Source organism: Lagenorhynchus albirostris, chromosome 7 (assembly GCF_949774975.1).
Source record: "Lagenorhynchus albirostris chromosome 7, mLagAlb1.1, whole genome shotgun sequence".
Lineage (NCBI taxonomy): Eukaryota > Metazoa > Chordata > Mammalia > Artiodactyla > Delphinidae > Lagenorhynchus > Lagenorhynchus albirostris.
The window spans coordinates 67,705,775-67,730,761 of NC_083101.1; the positions used below are offsets into that span (position 1 = coordinate 67,705,775).

The following is a 24,987-nucleotide window of genomic DNA, read 5'->3' on the forward strand; positions in this document are numbered from 1 at the left end:
GCCTAAACATGTGTTTGCAATTATTAGTTGAAGTTTCCAAAAAATGAAAATCCAGCCTCAAAGAGAGTTCATGTTAACAACCTTTTGAAAGACAGGATGGATTGTGGGGACATTGTGAAGATAAGCCCCTTCAAATGTCACTACACTTCTCATTTTATTTTGTCAAAGACAGTAGTTGAAGTAGTTTGAGAGTAGAATAAGTCTTTTGATATTAGATTTCACTAGAACTATAGAGGTACAACCTGATTTAGTTTGGATTTGCATTTTTTTTTTTAACCTGAACGTTGGAAAGAAAAGATTAGGAATACAAATGAGTTTGCCCACATAATTGATGAAGGCTTGTGATTTTGTTAAGCTCGATTTGGATGAAGCACAAATGTTTTGTTAGATGTATTTAGAACTCGGCTACTTATTAGCTAAGTGCCCTTGGCAAGCTTCATGACCTCCATGATTGTCTTGAGAATGAATGAGATGTGTGTCTTGTGCCTGGTACAGGACAGGGCCAGTCAGTAGCAGGCACTCACTGTTGGCTATCTCTGCTGCCCTCTGTGTCAATCCTCTCTTCCACCACACACATGCACGCTAACCTTGTTTTTGTCTGTTGGCTAATTGGGCTGTGCTGCATGGCATGTGGGATCTTATTTCCCGGACCAGGGATGCAACCCATGCCCCCTGCAGGGGAAGCACAGAGTCTTAACCATTGGACCACCAGGGAAGTCCCAGCAAATATTTGTTGAAGTCCTACAATTTTCCAAGCACTGTTCTAGTTGCTTGGAATACATCAATGAATCCAAAATACAAACCCCCACCCTTATGCATCTTACATTCTAAGGAACATATAGAACATAGAGATTATTCATAAAATTTTTCCTGCTACAGTTATCTCACAGTTGTATTTTTTGTGATTTGGGTGAAGCATAACTATTGACATTGGGAATTATTTTTGAATTAAGGTTCCATTATGTTAATAGTTCAGGATCTTCCTCCCTCCCTCACCTTCTCCTCCTTCCCCCCTCCCTCCCATCTTTCTTTCTCTTTGTATATTTCAGTATATTTGGACTATGAAAATGTCTTTATCCACGCTACATTTTTTCCTTCTTAGCCTGATTCAGATTCCAGCTGAATTCAGTCCCTGTCATGGAAAGCATGTCTTAGCCTTCTCAAGGATGATAGGAGGATGATTTGGTGCTGATGGAGCTCACCATGGATCCCCCCATATCAGTAGGCGCCTGGTTGAATTACACATCTCTCTTTCTTCTTAGATTGTTGGCTGCGATCACCAGCTGGGAAGCACCATCAAGGAAGATAACTGTGGCGTCTGCAACGGAGATGGGTCCACCTGCAGGCTGGTCCGAGGGCAGTATAAATCCCAGCTCTCTGCAACCAAACGTAAGACACTCCAGAGATGGGGCAATTTCTGGGCCTTCTCCCTGGCTTGCAACTAGGGAATAACACCTCCATCAAAATGAAGAGAAATCTGAAAATACTGTGGGAAGAGATTTATGTTCCTGTTTTGTGGATTCGTTTGGGTGAGACAAGTCAGGTCACCTGCTGCAACCCCAAGGAAGAAACCTTTGCTTTTGAGGCACGTTAGGAGGGAACTAGACTTGGATCTAGATACACTCTCTGTGCAAGCGTGAGCTTTGCTGCCCAGTGTGAGGACGAACTGCGTCCCGACCCCTAACTGATACATAGTCTGGTGGAATAGCAGAGAGAGGGAGGATGAGAACGAATGCTCTCCTACCACGGTGAAATCACGTGGTCTTCGTTTACAAGGTGACCTTTGGTCGGTGCTGATCACAGGTTTCTCCAGAATTAATATTGGGCAGTGATTACGTGAAGCCATGTATTGACTGTTTTGCCCTAATCTCTCTATAGCAGCTGAATAAATGTGTGCCTGCTATACGTGTACATGCCGGGAACTTTACGTGATCATCTCACTTAATCCTTAGAACAACCTCATAGCAAGGTACTGTTTATCCCCATGTTATGAGTGAGATAACTGAGGCTTAGACAGATTATGTGGCTTGCTCAGAGTTACACAACTATGTCAGAGCCAAGATGTCAGCCCAGAGTCTGATTCCAGAGCTTAAGCACTCATTTGTTCCTCTGGACTGTCCCAAACCCCGCGGACTGTTTTCCGTGGCGGGATATTTGTAAAGCAGTTACATGGATTAGGCAAGGTACTTCAAATATCTACCCAGCTGGGTTCTGCTAGGGTAGATGGTATATGTTCTCAGGATACCTGACCCAACAACAGAGTCACCCAGGAATCCAGACCATTTTACCATCCACGCTTCTCTGTGACAATCACTGTTCTAGGCGCTGCAGCAAATGCAGATAGAAATAAAAAACCCTTGTAGTCAAGGCCGTGCATTTTTTTAGAATAATTTGACTTTGTTTGGCATAATATCTCAATTTTGCCTTTATCCAGAATGCTCCAATAGGTCCTTAATGAGGACCTCTTTGAACATGTCTACCCTGGCTTGGGAAATGAGAATGGATGTTTTTATTGACTGTGGTATTGTCCTCTTTACTTGTTGACTAGCTGGAGGAAAACACTTGACATATGGGGGGTTTATGGCTTTAAATGGACTTGTAGGTCAAGAAGAAAAGGCACTGTTTGCTGGAACTATTCTGAGTAGTCAGGAAAAGGCAGCTCGCCAAAAGGATGAAGCTCTGGGGAAGAAGAGGAGGCAGGAAGAAAGACTAGGAACATTTAAACACGTGAAACATCGGAGCTGCCAGCGTAGGGAACTCTCCCCATTCTACCACGCCTGCAGGCAGTAAAAAATGTTATTCTGAAGAAAAGCGAAAAAAAAAAAAAACCCAAGCAGAGAGAATGATGAAGGGTGAGGTAAGTTAGACATTGATGTAGTACATTCAGGTGAGATTTTTTTTTCCTGTGGTTATGCATTGGTAGCTTCCCCTATTAGATGAAAAATTAAACAATTTAGAAGATGAAAACTAGAGGAGGATAGAGGCATAATTCTTCTATAAATCTCTGAAGTCATGGCAGGATATTTGGGGGAAAAAAGTTACATTTTAAAGGTCACTATGTGATTTTTTTTAAGTGTAGAATCTATTAAAGCCCTATAATATTTATTTAAAAAAATAAAAACGAAAGGTCACTTTTATAGAGCTCTTTAAGGAATACTGAAGAGTCGAGGTCATTCTAATCATTTGTGCCACATAATTGAGTCAGTGTTCATTATCTAGGAATCTAGGGACTTCTGTTAGGCACAAAAAGAGATGACTGGCATTCGTGCAGTGACTGCTGTATGGTAGCTCGTTGGGGCGTGTTTTCATGGTGAGATTCCTTCGTTTATTCCCTCTCACGTCCCCTGCCTTGCTGTCCTCATAGAAAAGCCCAAACACTCTGCTCAGATAGATATTCCTCTTACCCTCCTGTTTAAAGGGTGATCTGGGTCCTTTGGGGCCTGAATCACTGGAACAAAGGTGGAGAAGCTCTGAAAGAAGAAACTAAAGCAAACTGAGAGCCATAAGTCAGTCTCTAGGTCTGCAAATAGATACCTCAATGAAAAGTGCTCTATTCAAGCCAACAGCGGGTAGATTACATAATACACAACCCGATGATGATCCGTAATGACACAAGGCGATTGATTCATTTACCTTAGCACTGACGATGCCTCATGACAAAATGATTTATATCAGTAAAGCCCAGCATATGCACGCATCTCACCACAATCTATAGCAGATGCTGAACAGGATGCCTCACTTATGTTTTCTCCACCCCCAGAAGAACCTTCCACCCTGCATTTACAGACTGTGAGGTGACCCACAGGCAGGAAAGATTAGGCTGCTCTGCGGGGCCCAGCGTATGAGCCAGGTGAGCAGCTTTCCACCCGTGCAGGCCTGGAGGAGTTCTGCCAGCTCTCTCCCCTGCTCTCCGCCAAAAAGCACTAGAAGCCAGCCACATGCGCTTTGCAAAGTCCTTATATTCATACTCCCCACATTGAACTCATTTTCTTCTGAACTTACGTTCAAGTTTTTCCCTTATGTTATCAAGCCTCGTGGGAACAAAGAAAAAATAGGAGAGTGGAGAAAGACTGTGGTGGAAAGTGCCCGAGGAAAAGGAGAAGTAGGAGAGACATAGCAAATGGGTGCCATTTGCTGGTGAATAAAAAAGAAGCCATCTTTGTATTAAGAGACATTATTATTGCCTAATACAAATGCAGAAAACAGAAATAGAGCTGGACCTAGGCACTCCTGCCCCCTTTTGAAGGAAAAGACTGTCCACTGAGAGCGTTCAGCCTTTCCATTTCTCCTGGTCACTTTGTTCTACTTCCCCAAGACGATGAAGAAAAGAATCAGATTTAGCTTACATTGACTTACTTTTGATTTTTTAAATGAAAGGCTCATTTTCTCACACATGTTATTGGCTTGTACCATATTATGTATTCTCAGAATATACTTAGACCCAGAGTCAGCCTATATGGTATCAATCTGATGTCTCCAGCTTTGCAAACTTCTCAAACGTAGCTGCGTGTTTTGAAAATGCCTGGGTATCCAAAAGCTCTCCCTCTCTCTTCCTTGAGTGTCAAGGGCTAAACTAATTTATATCAAGATAAAGTGAAGCTTCTGATACCTAGCTTTCCTTCTCAGACTGTGCTTGTGCTGATATATAATGACTATGGGTAAACATATTCCAGGTTTATCATTCTGGCTCAAAGATTTTGAGGTAAAGGCTGTTTATAATAAAACACATAACATATGAATGTTTTTAAAGAAAGCCCAAAACTTTAAAGAAATTTCCACCTTGCACCTGACCTCAGGCTATATTCACAAGCCACTCGTTCATTCGTTCAACAACAAATATTTCTTGGGTACCTGCTATGTGCTGAGGAACTGTTTTAGGTGCTGGAAACACAGGAAAGAGCAAAACAGACAAAAATCCATTTTTCTTATGGGACTTTCATACTGGTGTTAGGGACAGACAAAAGGACGAAACAAATAAACAAAGTATATATGTGTCATGGGGTGGTAGGAATCATGGCGAAAAGGAAAGGGAGGGAAAAGAACCAGAGATAGAGATGAGCTGCCAGCCAAAGGTGTTGGAGGGGATTGCAATTTTAAATAGGTTACAAAGAAAAGACTCACTGATAAGATGGCATTTGAGCAAGGATCTGAGGGAGATACAGGTAGGGTACCATGCACAAGATAGGGGAAAGAAAATTCCAGGCAGAGAGATAAGCAAGTGCAAAGGTCCTGAGGTAGATGCATGCTTGACATTTTTCTTAAAGTGACTGAAGTAAAGTGAGTTTAAAGAAGACTAGAAGAAGTGATGAAGGTCAGAAGACTGTGAGGTGGGGTGAAGAATGGCACAGATACTGTACGATTTTGTAAGGATTTTGGCTTTTAGTCTGAATGAGGTGAGAAGTCACAGCAGAGGAATGACTTCATTTGATTCATTTTTTAAGAGTATCATTCTATATGCTCTGTTGAGAATAGACTATCGTGAGTCTAACTGTGGAAATAAGAAAAGCAGTCAAGAAGCCAGACCAAGAATGAGGAAGATTTGGACCATGGTAGTGTATCCCATTCTGTGTATTATGCATTTCTTTGAGTCCAAGACATCATTGATTGAAAGATGTGACATTATTTTATGCACCAATAAGAAAAAAAGCCTCCACTGAAATTAAGAAATTATGACACAATGCCTTCTAACCACTCAGGGATTTTACTTGGTAGTTATTAAAAGATCTACTTTAGTTTTTATTTTTTTAATAAATAATTGTTATTGGAGTATAATTGCTTTACAATAGTGTGTTAGTTTCTGCTTTATAACAAAGTGAATCAGCTATATGTATACATATATCCCCATATCTCCTCCCTCTTGCATGTCCCTCCCATTCTGCCTATCCCACCCCTCTAAGTAGACACAAAGCACCGAGCTGATCTCCCAATGCTATGGGACTGCTTCCCACTAGCTATCTATTTTACATTTGGTAGTGTATATATGTCCATGCCACTCTCTCACTTCATCCCAGCTTACCCTTCCCCCTCCCCCTGTCCTCAAGTCCATTCTCTGCATCTGCATCTTTATTCCTGTCCTGCCCCTAGGTTCTTCAGAACCTTTTTTTTTTTTTAGATTCCATATATATGTGTTAGCATACGGTATTTGTTTCTCTCTTTCTGACTTACTTCACTCTGTATGACAGACTCTAGGTCCATCCACCTCACTACAAATAACTCAATTTGGTGTCTTTTTATGGCTGAGTAATATTCCATTATATATATGTGCCACATCTTCTTTATCCATTCATCTGTCAAGGGACACTTAGGTTGCTTCCATGTCCTGGCTATTGTAAATAGAGCTGCAATGAACATTGTGGTGCATGACTCTTTTTTAATTATGGCTTTCTCAGGGTATATGCCCAGTAAGTGGTGCTGGGAAAACTGGACATCTATATGTAAAAGAATGAAATTAGAACACTCCCTAACACCATAACAAAAATAAACTCAAAATGGATTAAAGACCTAAATGTAAGGCCAGACACTATAAAACTCTTAGAGGAAAACACAGGCAGAACACTCTATGACATAAATCACAGCAAGATCCTTTTTGACCCACCTCCTAGAGAAATGGAAATAAAAACAAAAATAAACAAATGAGATCTAGTGAAACTTAAAAGCTTTTGCACAGCAAAGGAAACCATAAACAAGATGAAAAGACAACCCTCAGAATGGGAGAAAATAGTTGCAAACAAAGCAACTGACAAAGGATTAGCCTCCAAAATATACAAGCAGCTCATGCAGCTCAATATCAAAAAAACAAACAACCCAATCCAAAAATGGGCAGAAGACCGAAATAGACATTTCTCCAAAGAAGATATACAGATTGCCAACAAACACATGAAAGGATGCTCAACATCACTAATCATTAGAGAAATGCAAATCAAAACTGCAATGAGGTATCACGTCACACCAGTCAGAATGGCCATCATCAAAAAATCAACACACAGTAAATGCTGGAGAGGGTGTGGATAAAAGGCACTCTTGGTGGGAATGTTGATGCAATTGATGCATTATGGAGAACAGTATGGAGGTTCCTTAAAAAACTACAAATAGAACTACCATATGACCCAGCAATCCCACTACTGGGCATATACCCTGAGAAAACCATAATTCAAAAAGAGTCATGTACCACAATGTTCATTGCAGCTCTATTTACAATAGCCAGGACATGGAAGCAACCTAAGTGTCCATCAACAGATGAATGGATAAAGAAGATGTTGCATGTATATACAATGGAATATTACTCAGCCATAAAAAGAAATGAAATTGAGTTATTTGTAGTGAGGCGGATGGACCTAGAGTCTGTCATACAGAGTGAGGTAAGTCAGAAAGAGAAAAACAAATGCTGTATGCTAACACATACATATGGAATGTAAAAAAAAAAAAAAAAGTTCTGAAGAACCTAGGGGCAGGACAGGAATAAAGGTACAGATGCAGAGAATGGACTGGAGGACAGGGGGAGGGGGAAGGGTAAGCTGGGATGAAGTGAGAGAGTGGCATGGACATATATACACTACCAAATGTAAAATAGATAGCTAGTGGGAAGCAGCCACATAGCACAGGGAGATCAGAAGAAGGAGTGGACTAAGCCATGTTTGGATTAGTGATAAATGTGCCCTGCTGCTGAGACAAGATCCTTCTAAGTACTCAGTGTCCCATGAATTATTAAATTTTCCAGCCTAGCTGCTGGATAAAATACTATTCTCAGTCCTATATGTGTGGGTTCTATTTTGTGCGACCCTGTCTGTGTGGTTCTTCTCCTGACCTCATATTGGGTTTTCACATACATGTACTGATGAGTATGTTGGTGCTGCTAGACACCTAAAGGGAATACTCTTAAATCTCCAGAGTTGTCTCTGTGTCCTTCTGCCCTCTCTGGACACAGAGAAATAACCTGTCCTTCAAACTCTAGTCACTTTGATCTCTGGACCCTTTGTCTCCTCAACTCAGGCAATCTGCTGGGCTCTATCCAAGTTCCCACTTTCATGGATGGCCTAGGAGGTCTTTCAAGGCAGAAGACTGAGGCAATATTAGGGTTCATCTCATGTTCCCTGAATCTCAGGAATCACTGTCCTTCTTTGCTTTATATCTATCATCTTAAAAGCCCACTTTCATATAATTTTTTCTGACTTTTTGATTGTTTCGGGTAGGAGATTAAGCCTAGGCCCTGTCCCTTCATCTTGACAGGGAGCAGAAGTCTTGATATTGGGTTCTTGATTCAGGTTTGCAATTATGTAGATGTAGCCTGCTTTGGGCTCCCACTTTGGGAACGTTGTTAAGCACTTCTTTTCTTTTTTTATTGAAGTATAGTTGATTTACAACGTTGTGCCAATCTCTGCTGTACAGCAAAGTGACTCAGTTATACACATATATATAAAAAAACAATGTTACATGCCTCTGATTCCTCCTCTCCCTACAACTGCCACAGCCATTGGATTTTAAGAGATTAAATACTGTGTTGAACTATTGTCTTGGCATCTTCTCCCAAGCTGCTGACACCCATTTTGCAAGTTTGATGTATTGCCTGTTTGGAGGTTGGCACCTCTGCAGGCAAAGAAAACGATGACAGGATTACTACCTCTGCGAGAGAGAATATAAATGCTATTTATTGTAAGGCACGTTCTGATTTTATATATGTAAAAACGTGAAAGGTTGTTGCTCTCAAAATCGATGAAATATAGTATGTTGACTCTAGGGACAGTAGGACTTTCTAAGTGATTAGAGGTAAAGGTGAAGTCAAGGGTGATTCCAAGGTTTTTGGCCTAGGAAACTGTAAGGATGAAGTTCCTCAACTGTAGAGGAGGCTGCACCTTCTTTGGCCTGTCCAGTATGCATCCTCCAGTGTGCAAGGCTGATAAACAATGCGGTGGGGGGGTTGAAGAACTCAAATTCTCAATTTCACATTAGTTCATTGGATATATTTTAAGAGTAATAAAGTTGTCATGAAGAGAAAAAAATGTACCATTCAAACCTCCTCGAGATTGGCAGACTACATTTTTATTGAACTGTAGTTGATTTACAATGTTGTGTTACTTTCTGGTGTACGGCAAACTGATTCAGATATAGATAGATATATACACATAGACATACACACACACATATATTCTTAGTTATATATATACACATATATTTTTTTCAGATTATGTATATAATATATATGTATACATATTCTTTTCCATTATGGCTTATTACAGGATATTTAATGTAGTTCCCTGTGCTACACAGTAGGACCTTGTTATTTATAGATTTTATACATAGTACTTTGTATCAGCTAATACCAGACTCCTGATATATCCCTTCCCCACACCCCCTTGCCCCTTTGTAACCATAAGTTTGTTTGCTACGTCTGTGAGTCTGTTTCTGTTTTGTAAATAAGTTCATTTGTATCATATTTTAGATTCCACATATAAGGGTTATCATATGGTATTTGTCTTTCTGACTTACTTCACTTAGTGTGATAACCTCTCGGTCCATCCATGTTGCTGCAAATGGCATTATTTCCTTATTTTATGGCTGAGTAGTATTCCACTGTGTGTGTGTGTGTGTGTGTGTGTGTGTGTGTGTGTGTGTGTGTGTGTGTGTATTCCACATCTTCTTTATCCATTCATCTGTCAGTGGACATTTAAGTTGCTTCCATGGAAAACTATTTTTATATGTACCCAACTGTATTAACAATGGCTGTTTCAGGACTTCCCTGGTGTGGCAGTGGTTAATAATCCGATTGCTAATGCAGGGCACACGGGTTCAAGCCCTGATCCGGGAAGATCCCACATGCCGTGGAGCAACTAAGCACATGTGCCACAACTACTGAGCCTGCACTCTAGAGCCCGTGAGCAACAACTACGGAAGCCCATGCACCTAGAGCCTGTGCTCTGCAACAAGACACGCCACCACAATGAGAAGCCCATGCACCACAACAAAGACCAAAAGCAGCCAAAAATAAATAAATAAATATATATATTTTTAAAGGCACTTTCATTTTAAAAATAATAATAAGATTAAGTATCAGCCTCATAGGCTTAGAGAGAAGTCTTTAAAAACATGAACTTACCAACAGATCTAAAAATAAGATAAACTCAGATACGAGAATACAAAATCCTATCTTTTCAAAAATTATTATTGTCATTTTTCTCTGATACAGCAATAAATCACACTAATCCACATATGACAAAATTAAAAACAAATGTAAGCAGAAGCAAGAAGAACTACAATCCTGCAGCCTGTGGAACAAAAACCACATTCACAGAAACATAGACAAGATGAAAAGGCAGAGGGCTATGTACTAGACGAAGGAACAAGATAAAACCCCAGAAAAACACCTAAATGAAGTGGAGATAGGCAACCTTCCAGAAAAAGAATTCAGAATAATGATAGTGAAGATGATCCAGGACCTCGGAAAAAGAAAGGAGGCAAAGATCGAGAAGATGCAAGAAATGTTTAACAAAGACCTGGAAGAATTAAAGAACAAACAAACAGAGATGAACAATACAATAACTGAAATGAAAACTACACTAGAAGGAATCAATAGCAGAGTAACTGAGGCACAAGAACGGATAAGTGACCTGGAAGAGAGAATGGGGGAATTCACTGCTGTGGAACAGAATAAAGAAAAAAGAATGAAAAGAAATGAAGACAGCCTAAGGGACCTCTGGGACAACATTAAATGCAACAGCATTCACATTATAAGGGTCCCAGAAGGAGAAGAGAGAGAGAAAGGACCACAGAAAATATTTGAAGAGATTTTAGTCAAAAACTTCTCTAACATGGGAAAGGAAATAGAGCCACCCAAGTCCAGGAAGTGCAGAGAGTCCCATACAGGATAAACCCAAGGAGAAACATGCCGAGACACATAGTAATCAAAATGGCAAAAATTAAAGACAAAGAAAAAATATTAAAAGCAGCAAGGGAAAAACAACAAATAACATGCAAGGGAATACCCATAAGGTTAACAGCTGATTTCTCAGCAGAAACTCTACAAGCCGGAAGGGAGTGGCATGATATACTTAAAGTGAGGAAAGGGAAGAACCTACAACCAAGATTACTCTAACTGGCAAGGATCTCATTCAGATTCGATGGAGAAATCAAAAATTTTACAGACAAGCAAAAGCTAAGAGAATTTAGCACCACCAAACCAGCTCTACAACAAATGCTAAAGGAACTTCTCTAAGTGGGAAACACAAGAGAAGAAAAGGACCTACAAAAACAAACCCCAAACAATTAAGAAAATGGTAATAGAAGCATACATATTGATAATTACCCTAAACATGAATGGATTAAATGCTCCAACCAAAAGACACAGGCTTGCTGAATGGTTACAAGAACAAGATGCATATATATGCTGTCTACGAGAGACCCACTTCAGACCTAGGGACACATTCATACTGAAAGTGAGGGGATGGTAAAAGATATTCCAAGCAAATGGAGATCAAAAGAAAGCTGGAGTAGCAATACTCATATCAGATAAAATAGACTTTAAAATAAAGAATGTTACAAGAGACAAGGAAGGACACTACATAATGATCAGGGGATCAATCCAAGAAGAAGATATAACACTTATAAATATATATGCACCCAACATAGGAGCACCTCAATACATAAGGCAACTGCTAACAGCTATAAAAAAGGAAATCGACAGTAACACAATAATAGTGGGGAATTTGAACACCTCACTAACACCAATGGACAGATCACCCAAAATGAAAATAAATAAGGAAACAGAAGCGTTAAATGACACAATAGACCAGATAGATTTAATTGTTATTTATAGGACATTCCATCCAAAAACAACGGGTTACACTTTCTTCTTAAGTACACACAGAACATTCTCCAGGATCACATCTTGGGTCACAAATCAAACCTCAGTAAATTTAAGAAAATTGAAATCATATCAAGCATCTTTCTGACCACAACGCTGTGAGATTAGAAATGAATTACAGGGAAAAAAACTTAAAAAACAGAAACACATGGAGGCTAAACAATACATTACTAAATAACCAAGATATCACTGAATAATCAAAGAGGAAATCAAAAAATACATAGAGACAAATGGCAATGAAAACACGACGATCCAAAACCTATGGGATGCAGCAAAAGCAGTTCTAAGAGGGAGATTTATAGCTATTCAAGCCTACCTCAAAAACAAGAAAAATCTGGAATAAACAATCTAACCTCACACCTAAAGGAACCAGAGAAAGAAGAACAAACAAAACCCAAAGCTAGCAGAAGGAAAGAAATCGTAAAGATCAGAGAAGAAATAAATGAAATAGAAACAAAGAAAAGAATAGCAAAGGTCAATAAAACTAAAAGCTGGTTCTTTGAGAAGATAAACAAAATTGATAAACCATTAGCCAGACTCAGCAAGAAAAAGATAGAGAGAACTCAAATCAATAAAATTAGAAATGAAGTAGGAGAAGTTACAACAGACAGCGCAGAAATAGAAAGCATCCTAAGAGACTAATACAAGCAGCTCTATGCCAATACAATGGACAACCTGGAAGAAATGGACAAATTCTTACAAAGGGATAACCTTCCAAGACTGAACAAGGAAGAAATAGAAAATATGAGCAGACAAATCACAAGCAATGAAATTGAAACTGTGATAAAAAATCTTCCAACAAACAAAAGTCCAGGACCAGATGGCTTCACAGGCGAATTCTATCAAACATTTAGAGAAGAGCTAACACCCATCCTTCTCAAACTCTTCCAGAAAATTGCAAAGGAAGGAAGAGTCCCAAACTCATTCTATGAGGTCACCATCACACTGATACTAAAACCAGACAAAATACTACAAAAAAAGAAAATTACAGACCAATATCACTGATGAATACAGATGCAAAAATCCTCAACAAAATACTAGCAAACAGAATCCAACAACACATTAAAAGGATCATACACCATGACCAAGTGGGATTTATCCCAGGAATGCAAGGATTCTTCAATATACGCAAATCAATCAATGTGATGCACCATATTAACAAACTGAAGAATAAAAACCATATGATCATCTCAATAGATGCGGAAAATGCTTTTGACAAATTCAACACCCATTTATGATAAAAACTCTCCAGAAAGTGGGCCTAGAGTAAACCTACCTCAACATAATAAAGGCCATATGCGACAAACCCACAGCAAACATCACTCTCAATGGTGAAAAACTGAAAGCATTTCCTCTAAGATCAGGAAGAAGACAAGGATGTCCACTCTCACCACTGTTATTCAACATAGTTTTGGAAGTCCTAGCCACAGCAATCAGAGAAGAAACAGAAATAAAAGGAATACAAATTGGAAAAGAAGAAGTAAAACTGTCACTGTTTGCAGATGACATGATACTATACATAGAAAACTACTAGAGCTAATCAATGATTTTGGTAAAGTTGCAGGATACAAAATTAATGCATAGAAATCTCTTGCATTCCTATACACTAATGTTGAAAAATCTGGTAGAGAAATTAAAGAAAGACTCCCGTTTACCACTGCAACAAAAAGAATAAAATACCTAGGAATAAACGTACCTAGGGAGACAAAAGACCTGTATGCAGAAAACTATAAGACACTAATGAAAGAAATTAAAGATGATACCAACAGGTGGAGAGATATACCATGTTCTTGGATTGGAAGAATCAATATTGTGAAAATGACTATACTACCCAAAGCAATCTACAGATTCAATGCAATCCCTATCAAATTACCAATGGTATTTTTTACAGAACTAGAACAAATAATCTTAAAATTTGTATGGAGACACAAAAGATCCCGAATAGCCAAAGCAGTCTTGAGAGAAAAAAATGGAGCTGGAGGAATCAGACTCCCTGACTTCAGACTGTACTATAAAGCTACAGTAATCAAGACAGTATGGTACTGGCACAGAAACAGAAACATAGATCAATGGAACAAGATAGAAAGCCCAGAGATAAACCAACACACACACCTATGGTCAACTAATCTATGACACAGGAGGCAAGGATATACAATGGAGAAAAGACAGTCTCTTCAATAAGTGGTGTTGGGAAAACTGGACAGCTATGTTTAAAAGAATAAAATTAGAACACTTCCTAACACCATACACAAAAGTACACTCAAAATGGATTCGAGACCTAAATGTAAGACCGGACACTGTAAAACTCTTAGAGGAAAACAGGAAGAACAGTCTTTGACATAAAACACAGCAAGATCTTTTTTGATCCACCTCCTAGATTAATGGAAATAAAAACAAAAATAAACAAATGGGACCTAATGAAACTTCAAAGCTTTTGCACAGCAAAGGAAACCATAAACAAGACAAAAAGACAACCCTCAGAATGGGAGAAAATATTTGCAAATGAATCAACAGACAAAGGATTAATCTCCAAAATATATAAACAGCTCATGCAGCTCAATATTAAAAAAAAAAAAACCAATCCAAAAATGGGCAGAAGTCCTAAACAGGCATTTCTCCAAAGAAGATATACAGATGGCCAAGAAGCACATGAAATGCTGCTCAACATCACTAATTATTAGAGAATTGCAAATCAAAACTACAGTGAGGTATCACCTCACACCAGTTAGAATGGGTATCATCAGAAAATCTACAAACAACTAATGCTGGAGAGGGTGTGGAAAAAAGGGAACCCTCTTGCACTGTTGGTGGGAATTTAAATTGATACAGCCACTATGGAGAACAGTATGGAGGTTCCTTAAAAATCTAAAAATAGCATTACCATATGATCCAGCAATCCCACTACTGGGCATATACCCAGAGAAAACCATAATTCAAAAAGGCACATGGGGCTTCCCTGATGGTGCGGTGGTTGAGAGTCTGCCTGCCGATGCATGGGACATGGGTTTGTGCCCCGGTCCGGGAAGATCCCACATGCCGTGGAGCGGCTGGGCCCGTTAGCCATGGCTGCTGAGCCTGTGCGTCCAGAGCCTGTGCTCTGCAACGGGAGAGGCCACAGCAGTGAGAGGACCGTGTACTGCAAAAAAAAAAAAAAAGGCACATGCACCCCAGTGTTCATTGCAGCACTCTTTACAATAGCAAGGTCATGGAAGCAAGCTAAATGCCCATTGACAGACAAATGGATAAAGACGATGTGGTACATATGTACAGTGGAATACTACTCAGCCATATAAAGGAAGGAAATTGAGTCATTTGTTGAGACGTGGATGGATCTAGAGACTGTCATACAGAGTGAAGTAAGTCAGAAAGAGAAAAACAAATATCGTATATTAACACATCTATGTGGAACCTAGAAAAATGGTACAGATGAACCGGTTTGCAGGGCAGAAATTGAGACACAGATATAGAGAACAAACGTATGGACACCATGGGGGGAAAGGGGCACGGGGTGGTGGTGGTGGTGTGATGAATTGGGCAATTGGGATTGACATGTATGCACTGATGTATATAAAATTGATGACTGTTAAGAACCTGCTGTATTAAAATACATATATATATTATTCCAGTCAAAAAAATCCATTAAAAAAAATAAACTGGACTGTATAAAAAATTGAAGAAAAGTAAAATCAAAGAGCATCCCATCCCCTTGTCAAAAAAAAAACCCACCAAATCTAAAATGTTTATAGAAAGTTGTGGAATATATATACACCTGTAGATTTTTTGAGGAAATCTTTTAGGTACAATCCTTGAGTACAGTGTTCTTGAGAAAGAGCTTTTGTATCCCATATATGTGAAATGACAGAATTTATGATTCCCATGGAAAGTTTGTCCATTTAACTGAGAAAGAGGTTATCTAATTTCTGAAGCAGGTCTTTCAGAATTGTTGATGAATAACCTTTAAATATATTTTGATGATTGGCATCATGGTTCTGTTAAGAAAGCCAGAATAGATTAGAGCAGATTCATTTGAACATAGTGCAGTGTGCCTTTATTGGAAGGTTACCCAAGGAATGCACAACACGGTGAGAGAGAATGTAGCCACCTGCCTTGCCAGCCATACCAACTAAATTAATCATTGAGAAGGCAGGTGATGAAACCAGCCCTCTCAAACATTCTCCAGTGTCTATTTTTAACCATTTTTTAAATTGAAGTATAGTTAATTTACAATGTTGTCTTAGTTTCAGGCATACAGCAAAGTGATTCAGTTACACATACACACATATTCTTCTTCAGATTCTTTTCCATTATAAGTTATTACAAGATATTGAATATAGTTCCCTGTGCTATACAGTAGGTCCTTGTTGTTTATTTTATGTATAGTAATGTATATATGTTAATCCCAAACTCCTAATTTATCTATTCCCCACGTCCGACCCCCCTTACCCCCTTTGGTAACCATAAGTTTGTTTTCTATGTCTGTGAGTCTATTTCTGTTTTGTAAATAAGTTCATTTGTATCATTTTTTTTAGATACCACATATAAGTGGTATCACATGATATTTGTCTGACTTACTTCGCTTAATATGATAATCTCTAGTTTCACCCATATTGCTACAAATGGCATTATTTCATTCTTGTTTATGGCTGTGTAATATTCCATTGTATACTGGAATCGTCTTTATCCATTCCTCTGTTGATGGGCATTTAAGTTGTTTCCATGTCTTGGCTACTGTAAATAGTGCTGCAATGAAGATTGGGGTGCATGTATCTTTTTGAATTATGGTTTTCTCCATATATATGCCCAGGAGTGGGATTGCTGGATCATATGGTAGCTCTATTTTTAGTTTTTTAAGGAACCTCCATACTGTTCTCCATAGTGGCTACACTAATTTACATTCCCACCAGCAGTGTAGGAGGGTTCCCTTTTTTCCATACCCTCTTTTCCAATGTCTTAAACACCTCTCTGTGCACAGTACTGTATTAAATGGCAAGTAGAAGAATCTTCCAACCCATCTCTAATCATTGAGAATTTATCATCAAATGAGACAATTATTAATAAATCTACAGCTCAAAGACTGGCTTTTTATCAACATGCAGCAAATAAAAATATATATTTTTTCCTATCTTTCTGTTTGGCAAATGAAGAACACCATATCTTAAAGTATATTCTGAGACGTATCAGCTGGTGTGAAAAGATGATACGTAAGAAAATGTTTCCCTGGGTAAACACATTGGGAACACAGTTAAATAGAGTGAAATGGATTTCTTTGTTTCAGGGATCTTAAGGTGTTAATTAATGTGCTTTGGAATTTCTATGATTGGGGTATAGTATGTGGTATTTCCCTGCGTATTTTATCTCAGGTCCCTATTTCAGGAACCATCTTGTTGGGCTGATGCTTTGTCTTCTTTGTCGCTGATTATGTGGTACTTAGTATGAAGCCTGACCCTAGGAGACACTCAAAAAATATCTGTGGAATAAAATAATGAATTTGCTGCTTGCCTGATGACCTGCCAGTTGTCTATTAGCCCTTTATAGAACCACAGAAGAATAGGCTGTGACTCTTCCTACGTCTGGTGCTGTGTACTGCTGACTGTTCAGGTTGGCACCAGCCTAAGTTCTCTGTATTTCTCTTTGACTTGGCAAGTGCAGAGGCATCTGCAAATATTCCGTGCTTGCCTGGCCTGCTCTCTCCATCCTACCCTCTTCCCTCAACAACCTTGTAGGTTCCTCCCCATCTTCCTCGGGGAGTATACAAAGGCGACTGTGTCAGCCAAAAGCTTGCGTTAATGCCCCGGCTTGTGGAATGTGAGTCACTTCTCAGCAGAACAAGAGGGAGGCTGCCTGCGCCATGTGGGGGTCAGAAGCCCGCTGCTGAGCACTGCAGAGCCAAACAGAAAGCTTTCCTTCTACTTGCACTTTACTTGACCTGTGGATCAACAAAGACTTTCTATTTCTAGAAATCCCATTGTCTTAACAGCTTTGAATTGCTTTTGTAAACTTAAAAACCCATGTCTTTATACAAGGCATTTAAAGCTCTGTGAGCCCAGTCTGAACATTTGTTGTTCCTTTTCTATATTCCCCTTACGTATTATGTTCTTCTATGCCACAAACACTTAGCTATCCGAAATTCAACCTTTTCTTTAACAATGCCTGACATTAAAAACAGCTAAAATGTTGTAGTGTGTATAGCATATTCAACATTGTAGAAAACTTGATAAGTGTGACCTTTTAGGGAAGGAATTGAGAGCATATGATTCTAATTTCTCATTCAGCTGGCTATGTGCTAGGGGTCTTGGAGCGTTTAAAAAATAAACGGTGTTTCAGTTCCTATCCTTAAAGAGATTTGGAATAGAGAGATAAAATGATATTTACAAAATACTGTGTTCCATGCTGTACATCTATATATGGTATACATATCTATAGCCATACCTATATCTGTTCACAACAACATTATAAAGTAGGTGTTGCTTTCCCTGTTTTACAGAGAAACTAAGGGTCAGAGAAGTTAAGGAACTTTTGAAATTCCTTTATTGAAATTAAGTTCTCCTAAAGACAGGATGTTAAGATTCAGAGAACTTGGCTAGCTTTGGGGATTCCTTTATTTAAATGAAATCCTTCCAGTGATAGGATGGTAATGTATAATATTAGAAAGATATACATGAAACAGAATTCCACAGAGCTTCTGAATATGCTGCTGAGTTTAAAAATAACTGGCTTTCCCTCGTCTTCTGGAATACCCCCCTGTTCTTTGACCTTGGGTTACTCATTATACTTCTCAGAGGCTTGATTTCTTCATGCTAAAATCGGGATGGTAGCATCCTCTTCGCCCATGTTACAAGTCTGGGGTGAAGGAATAAATAGTATATTTTAGGAGAAGTGAAACTCTTCAGTGCCATGTAAATATAAGGTATTATTGTCACAAGTAGAGTTCTAAATAAAAATGCCTGTGATGTGTTTGGGATGTGTGTAATACACCTCTAATTTTTTAACAGATGTAGAACTGAGGACTGCTTCCACTGAATTATGGCTAAGTTTTCAAGTAGGATGAAAATTAAATAATTTTTAAAATAATCTCTAAATCAGTCAATTTTTTTTTAATTTTCGAAATAAAGAGGGAGTGTCAGGGGAATGTTAATAACCATTTATGGGACATTCACTATATATAGTATTAGATGTAGGTAGTGTAAAGCAGGGGCCCCCAACCACTGGGCCGTGGACTGGTACCGGTGCAAGGCCTGTTAGGAACCGGACCGCACAGCAAGAGGTGAGCTACAGGTGAACGAGCGAAGCTTCATCTGCCACTCCCCATCGCTCGCATTACCGCTTAAACCTTTCTCCCCTCCCAGTGCCCGGCCGTGGAAAACTTTTCTTCCATGAAACCAGTCCTTGGTGCCCAAAAGGTTCAGGACCACTGGTGTAAAGTATATTAAAGAACTGGAATGCATGATTTCTGGCCTAGGAAGTTTAAAAAATACAAATATATTCTCTTCTTTTTTTTTTTTAACATCTTTATTGGAGAATAATTGCTTTAAAATGTTGTGTTAGTTTCTGCTATATAACAAAGTGAATCAGCTATACGTATACATATATCCCCATATCCCCTCCCTCTTGCGTCTCCCTCCCATTCTCACTATCCCACCCCTCTAGGTGGTCAGAAAGCACCGAGCTGATCTACCTGTGCTATGTGGCTGCTTCCCACTAGCTAGCTATTTTACATTTGGTAGTGTATATATGTCCATGCCACTCTCTCACTTCGTCCCAGCTTCCCCTTCCCCCTCCCCATGTTCTCTAGTCCATTCTCTACGTCTGTGGCTTTATTCCTGTCCTGCCTCTAGGTTCTTCCCAACCTTTTTCTTTTTTTTAGATTCCATATATATGTGTTAGCATACAGCATTTGTTTTTCTCTTTCTGACTTACTTCACTCTGTATGACAGACTCTAGGTCCATCCACCTCACTACAAATAACTCAATTTCGTTTCTTTTTATGGCGGAGTAATATTCCATTGTATATGTGTGCCACATCTTCTTTATCCATTCATCTGTCGATGAACACTTAGGTTGTTTCCATGTCCTGGCTATTGTAAATAGAGCTGCAGTGATTATTGTGGTATATGACTCTTTTTAAATTATGGTTTTCTCAGGGTATATGCCCAGTAGTGGGATTGCTGGGTCGTATGGTCGTTCTATTTTTAGTTTTTTAAGGAACCTCCATACTGTTCTCCATAGTGGCTGTATCAATTTACATTCCCACCAACAGTGCAAGAGGGTTCCCTTTTCTCTACACCCTCTCCAGCATTTATTGTGTGTAGATTTTTTGATGATGGCCATTCTGACTAGTGTGAGGTGATACCTCACTGCAGTTTTGATTTGCATTTCTCTAATGATTAGTGATACTGAGCATCCTTTCATGTGTTTGTTGGCAATTTCTGTATCTTTGGAGAAATGTCTATTTAGGTCTTCTGCCCATTTTTGGATTGGGTTTTGTTTTTTTTTTTTTATATTGAGCTGCATGAGCTGCTTGTATATTTTGGAGGCTAATCCTTTGTCTGTTGATTCATTTGCAAATATTTTCTTCCATTCTGAGGGTTGTCTTTTCATCTTGTTTATGGTTTCCTTTGCGGTGCCAAAGCTTTTAAGTTTCATTAGGTCCCATTTGTTTATTTTTGTTTTTTATTTCCATTTCTCTAAGAGGTGGGTCAAAAAGGATCTTGCTGTGATTTATGTCATAGAATGTTCTGCCTGTGTTTTCCTCTAAGAGTTTTATAGCGTCTGGCCTTACATTTAGGTCTTTAATCCATTTTGAGTTTATTTTTGTGTATGGTGTTAGGGAGTGTTCTAATCTCATTCTTTTACATCTAGCTGTCCCGTTTTCAGAGCACCACAATTGAAGAGCTGTCTTTTATCCATTGTGTATTCTTCCTCCTTTATTAAAGATAAGGTGACCATATGTGCGTGGGTTTATCTCTGACTTTCTATCCTCTTCCATTGATCTATATTTATGTTCTTGTTCCAGTACCATACTGTCTTGATTACTGTAGCTCTGTAGTATAGTCTGAAGTCCGGGAGCCTGATTCCTCCAGTTCTGTTTTTCTTTCTCAACATTGCTTTGACTCTTCGGGGTCTTTTGTGTTTCCATACTGATTGTGAAATTTTTTGTTCTAGTTCTGTGAAAAATGCCAGTGGTAGTTTGATAGGTATGGCATTGAATCTGTAGATTGCTTTGGGTAGTATAGTCATTTTCATAATGTTGATTCTTCCAATCCAAGGACGTGTATATCTCTCCATCTGTTTGTATCATCTTTCATTTCTTTCATCAGTGTCTTATAATTTTCTGCATACAGGTCTTTTGTGTCCTTAGGTAGGTTTATTCCTGGGTATTTTATTTTTTTGTTGCAATGGTAAATGGGAATGTTTAATTTCTCTTCCAGATTTTTCATCATCCGTGTATAGGAATGCAAAAGATTTCTGTGCATTAATTTTGTATCCTGCTACTCTACCAAATTCATTGATTAGCTCTAGTAGTTTTCTGGTAGCATCTTTAGGATTCTCTCTGTATAGTGTCATGTCATCTGCAAACAGTGACAGGTTTACTTCTTTTTTTCTGACTTGTATTCCTTTTATTTCTTTTTCTTCTCTGATTGCTGTGGCTAAAACTTCCAAAACCATGTTGAATAATAGTGGTGAGAGTGGGCATCCTTGTTTTGTTCCTGATCTTAGTGCAAATGGTTTCAGTTTTTCCATTGAGAATGATGTTGGCTGTGGGTTTGTCATATATGGCCTTTGTTATGTTGAGGTAAGTTCCCTCTATGCCTGCTTTCTGGAGGGTTTTTATCATAAGTTGGTGTTGAATTTTGTCAAAAGCTTTTTCTGCATCTATTGAGATTATCATGTGGTTTTTCTCCTTCAGTTTGTTAATATGGTGTATCACATTAATTGATTTGAGTATGTTGAAGAATCCTTGCATTCCTGGGATAAACCCCACTTGATCATGGTGTATGATCCTTTTAATGTGCTGTTGGATTCTGTTTGCTAGTATTTTGAGGATTTTTGCATCTATGTTTATCAGTGATATTGGCCTGTAGTTTTCCCTTTTTGTGACATCTTTGTCTGGTTTTGGTATTAGGGTAATGGTGGCCTCGTAAAATGAGTTTGAGTGTGTTCCTCCCTCTGCTATATTTTGGAAGAGTTTGAGAAGGGTAGGTGTTAGCTCTTCTCTAAAGGTTTGATAGAATTTGCCTGTGAAGCCATCTGGTCCTGGGCTTTTGTTTGTTGGAAGATTTTTAATCACAGTTTCAATTTCAGTGCTTGTGATTGGTCTGTTTATATTTCCTATTTCTTCCTGGTTCAGTCTCAGAAGGTTGTGCTTTTCTAAGAATTTATCCATTTCTTCCAGGTTGTCCATTTTATTGGCATAGAGTTGCTTGTAGTAATCTCTCATGATCCTTTCTATTTCTGCAGTGTCAGTTGTTACTTCTCCTTTTCCGTTTCTAATTCTATGGATTTGAGTCTTCTCTCTTTTTTTCTTGATGGGTCTGGCTAATTGTTTATCAATTTTGTTTATCTTCTCAAAGAACCAGCTTTTAGGGTTTCCCTGGTGGCGCAGTGGTTGAGAGTCTGCCTGCCAATGCAGGGGATGCGGGTTTGTGCCCCGGTCGGGGAAGATCCCACGTGCTGCGGAGCAGCTGGGCCCGTGAGCCATGGCCGCTGAGCCTGTGCGTCCGGAGCCTGTGCTCCGCAACGGAAGAGGCCACAACAGTGAGAGGCCCGCATACCGCAAAATAAATAAATAAATAAAAAAGAACAGCTTTTAGTTTTATTGGTCTTTGCTATGATTTCCTTCATTTCTTTTTCATTTACTTCTGATCTGATTTTTTTGTTTTCTTTCCTTCTGCTAACTTTGGAGTTTTTTTGTTGCTCTTTCTCTAATTGCTTTAGGTGTAAGGTTAGGTTGTTTGTTTCAGATTTTTCTTGTTTCTTGAGGTAGGCTTGTATAGCTATGAACTTCCCTCTTAGAACTGCTTTTGCTTCCTCCCTTAGGTTTTTCGTCATCGTGTTTTCATTGTCATTTGTTTCTAGGTATTTTTTGATTTCCACTTTGATTTCTTCAGTGGTCTCTTGGTTATTTAGTAGCATATTGTTTAGCCTCCATGTGTTTGTATTTTTTACAGATTTTTTTCCTGTAATTGATGTCTAGTCTCATAGCATTGTGGTCAGAAAAGATACTTGATATGATTTCAATTTTCTTAAATTTACTGAGGCTTAATTTGTGACCCAAGATATGATCTATCCTGGAGAATGTTCCATGAGCATTTGAGAAGGTAGCGTATTCTGCTGTTTTTGGATGAAGTGTCCTGTAAACATCAGTTAAGTCCATCTTGTTTAATGTATCATTTAAAGCTTGTGTTTCCTTATTTATTTTCATTGATGATCTGTCCATTGGTGAAAGTGAGGTGTTAAAGTACCCTACTATGATTGTGTTACTGTCGATTCCCCCTTTTATGGCTGTTAGCATTTGCCTTATGCATTGAGGTGCTCCTATGTTGAGTGCATAATTATTTACAATCGTTATATCTTCTTCTTGGGTTGTTCCCTTGATCATTATGTCATGCCCTTCTTTGTCTCTTGTAATAGTCTTTATTTTAAAGTCTATTTTGTTTGATATGGGAATTGCTGCTCCAGTTTCCTTTCATTTTCTATTTGCATGGAATATCTTTTTCCGTCCACTCACTTTCAGTCTGCATGTGTCCCTGGGTCTGCAGTGGGTCTCTTGTAGACATCATATATACAGGTCTTGTTTTTATATCTATTCAGCCAGTCTGTGTCTTTTGGTTGGAGCATTTAATCCATTTACATTTAACGTAATTATCGATATGTTCCTATTACCATTTTCCTATTTGTTTGGGTTTGTATTGTAGGTCTTTTCCCACTCCTGTGTTTCCTGCCTAGAGAAATTCATTTAGCATTTGTTGTAAAGCTGGTTTGGTGGTGCTGAATTCTCTGAGCTTTTCTTGTCTGTAAAGGTTTTAATTTCTCCGTCGAATCTGAATGAGATCCTCGCTGGGTAGAGTAACCTTGGTTGTAGGTTCTTCCCTTTCATCACTTTTACTACGTCCTTCCACTCCCTTGTGGCTTGCAGAGTTTTTGCTGAATGATCAGCTGTTAAGCTGAACCCCCTTAAGATTCCCTTGTATGTTATTTGTTGCTTTTCCCTTGCTGCTTTTAATATTTTTTCTTTGTAGTTAATTTTTGATAGTTTGATTAATATGTGTCTTGGCGTGTTTCTCCTTGGATTTATCCTGTATGGGACTCTCTGTGCTTCCTGGACTTGATTGGCTATTTCCTTTCCCGTGTTAGGGAAGTTTTCAACTATAATCTCTTCAAATATTTTCTCTGACGCTTTCTTTTTCACTTCTTCTCTAGGACCCCTATAATTCGAATGTTGGTATGTTTAGTGTTGTCCCAGAGGTCTCTGAGACTACCCTCAAGTCTTTTCATTGTTTTTTCTTTATTCTGCTCTGTGGTTGTTATTTCTACTCTTTATCTTCCAGGTCACTTATTAGTTCTTCTGCCTTAGTTATTCTGCTCTTGATTCCTTCTAGAGAATTTTTAATTTCATTTACTGTGTTGTTCATCATTGTTTGTTTGCTCTTTAGTTCTTCTAGGTCCTTGTTAAACATTTCTTGTATTTTCTCCATTCTGTTTCCAAGATTTTGAATCATCTTTACTATCATTACTCTGAATTCTCTTTCAGGTAGACTGACTATTTCCTTTTCATTTGTTTGCTCTCGTGGGTTTTTATCTTGCTCCTTCATCTGCTGTGTGTTTCTCTGTCTTCTTAGTTTGCTCAACTTACTGTGTTTGGAGCCTCCTTTTTGCAGGCTGCAGGTTCGTAATTCCCGTTGTTTTGGGTGTCTGCCCCCAGTGGGTACGGTTGGTTCAGTGGGTTGTGTAGGCTTCCTGGTGGAGGGGACTGGTGCCTGTGTTCTGGTGAATGAGGCTGGATCTTGTCTTTCTGATGGGCAGGACCGTGTCCGGTGGTGTGTTTTGGGGTGTCTGTGAACTTAGTATGATTTTAGGCAGCCTCTCTGCTAATGGGTGTGGTTGTGTTCCTGTCTTGCTAGTTGTTTGGCATG

At 38.9% G+C, this 24,987-nt stretch overlaps 1 protein-coding gene across 2 annotated transcripts in view; it reads left to right on the forward strand.

The window, feature by feature from the left end:
- Positions 1-24,987, forward strand: part of ADAMTSL1 (ADAMTS like 1) — a 1,031,718-nt gene that overhangs the window by 707,265 nt on the left and 299,466 nt on the right. For both annotated transcript variants that reach the window (XM_060155110.1, XM_060155111.1), the window contains one exon: positions 1,263-1,389. In XM_060155110.1, coding sequence (XP_060011093.1) covers positions 1,263-1,389 — 127 coding nt within the window. The remainder of the gene's footprint in view (positions 1-1,262; positions 1,390-24,987) is intronic.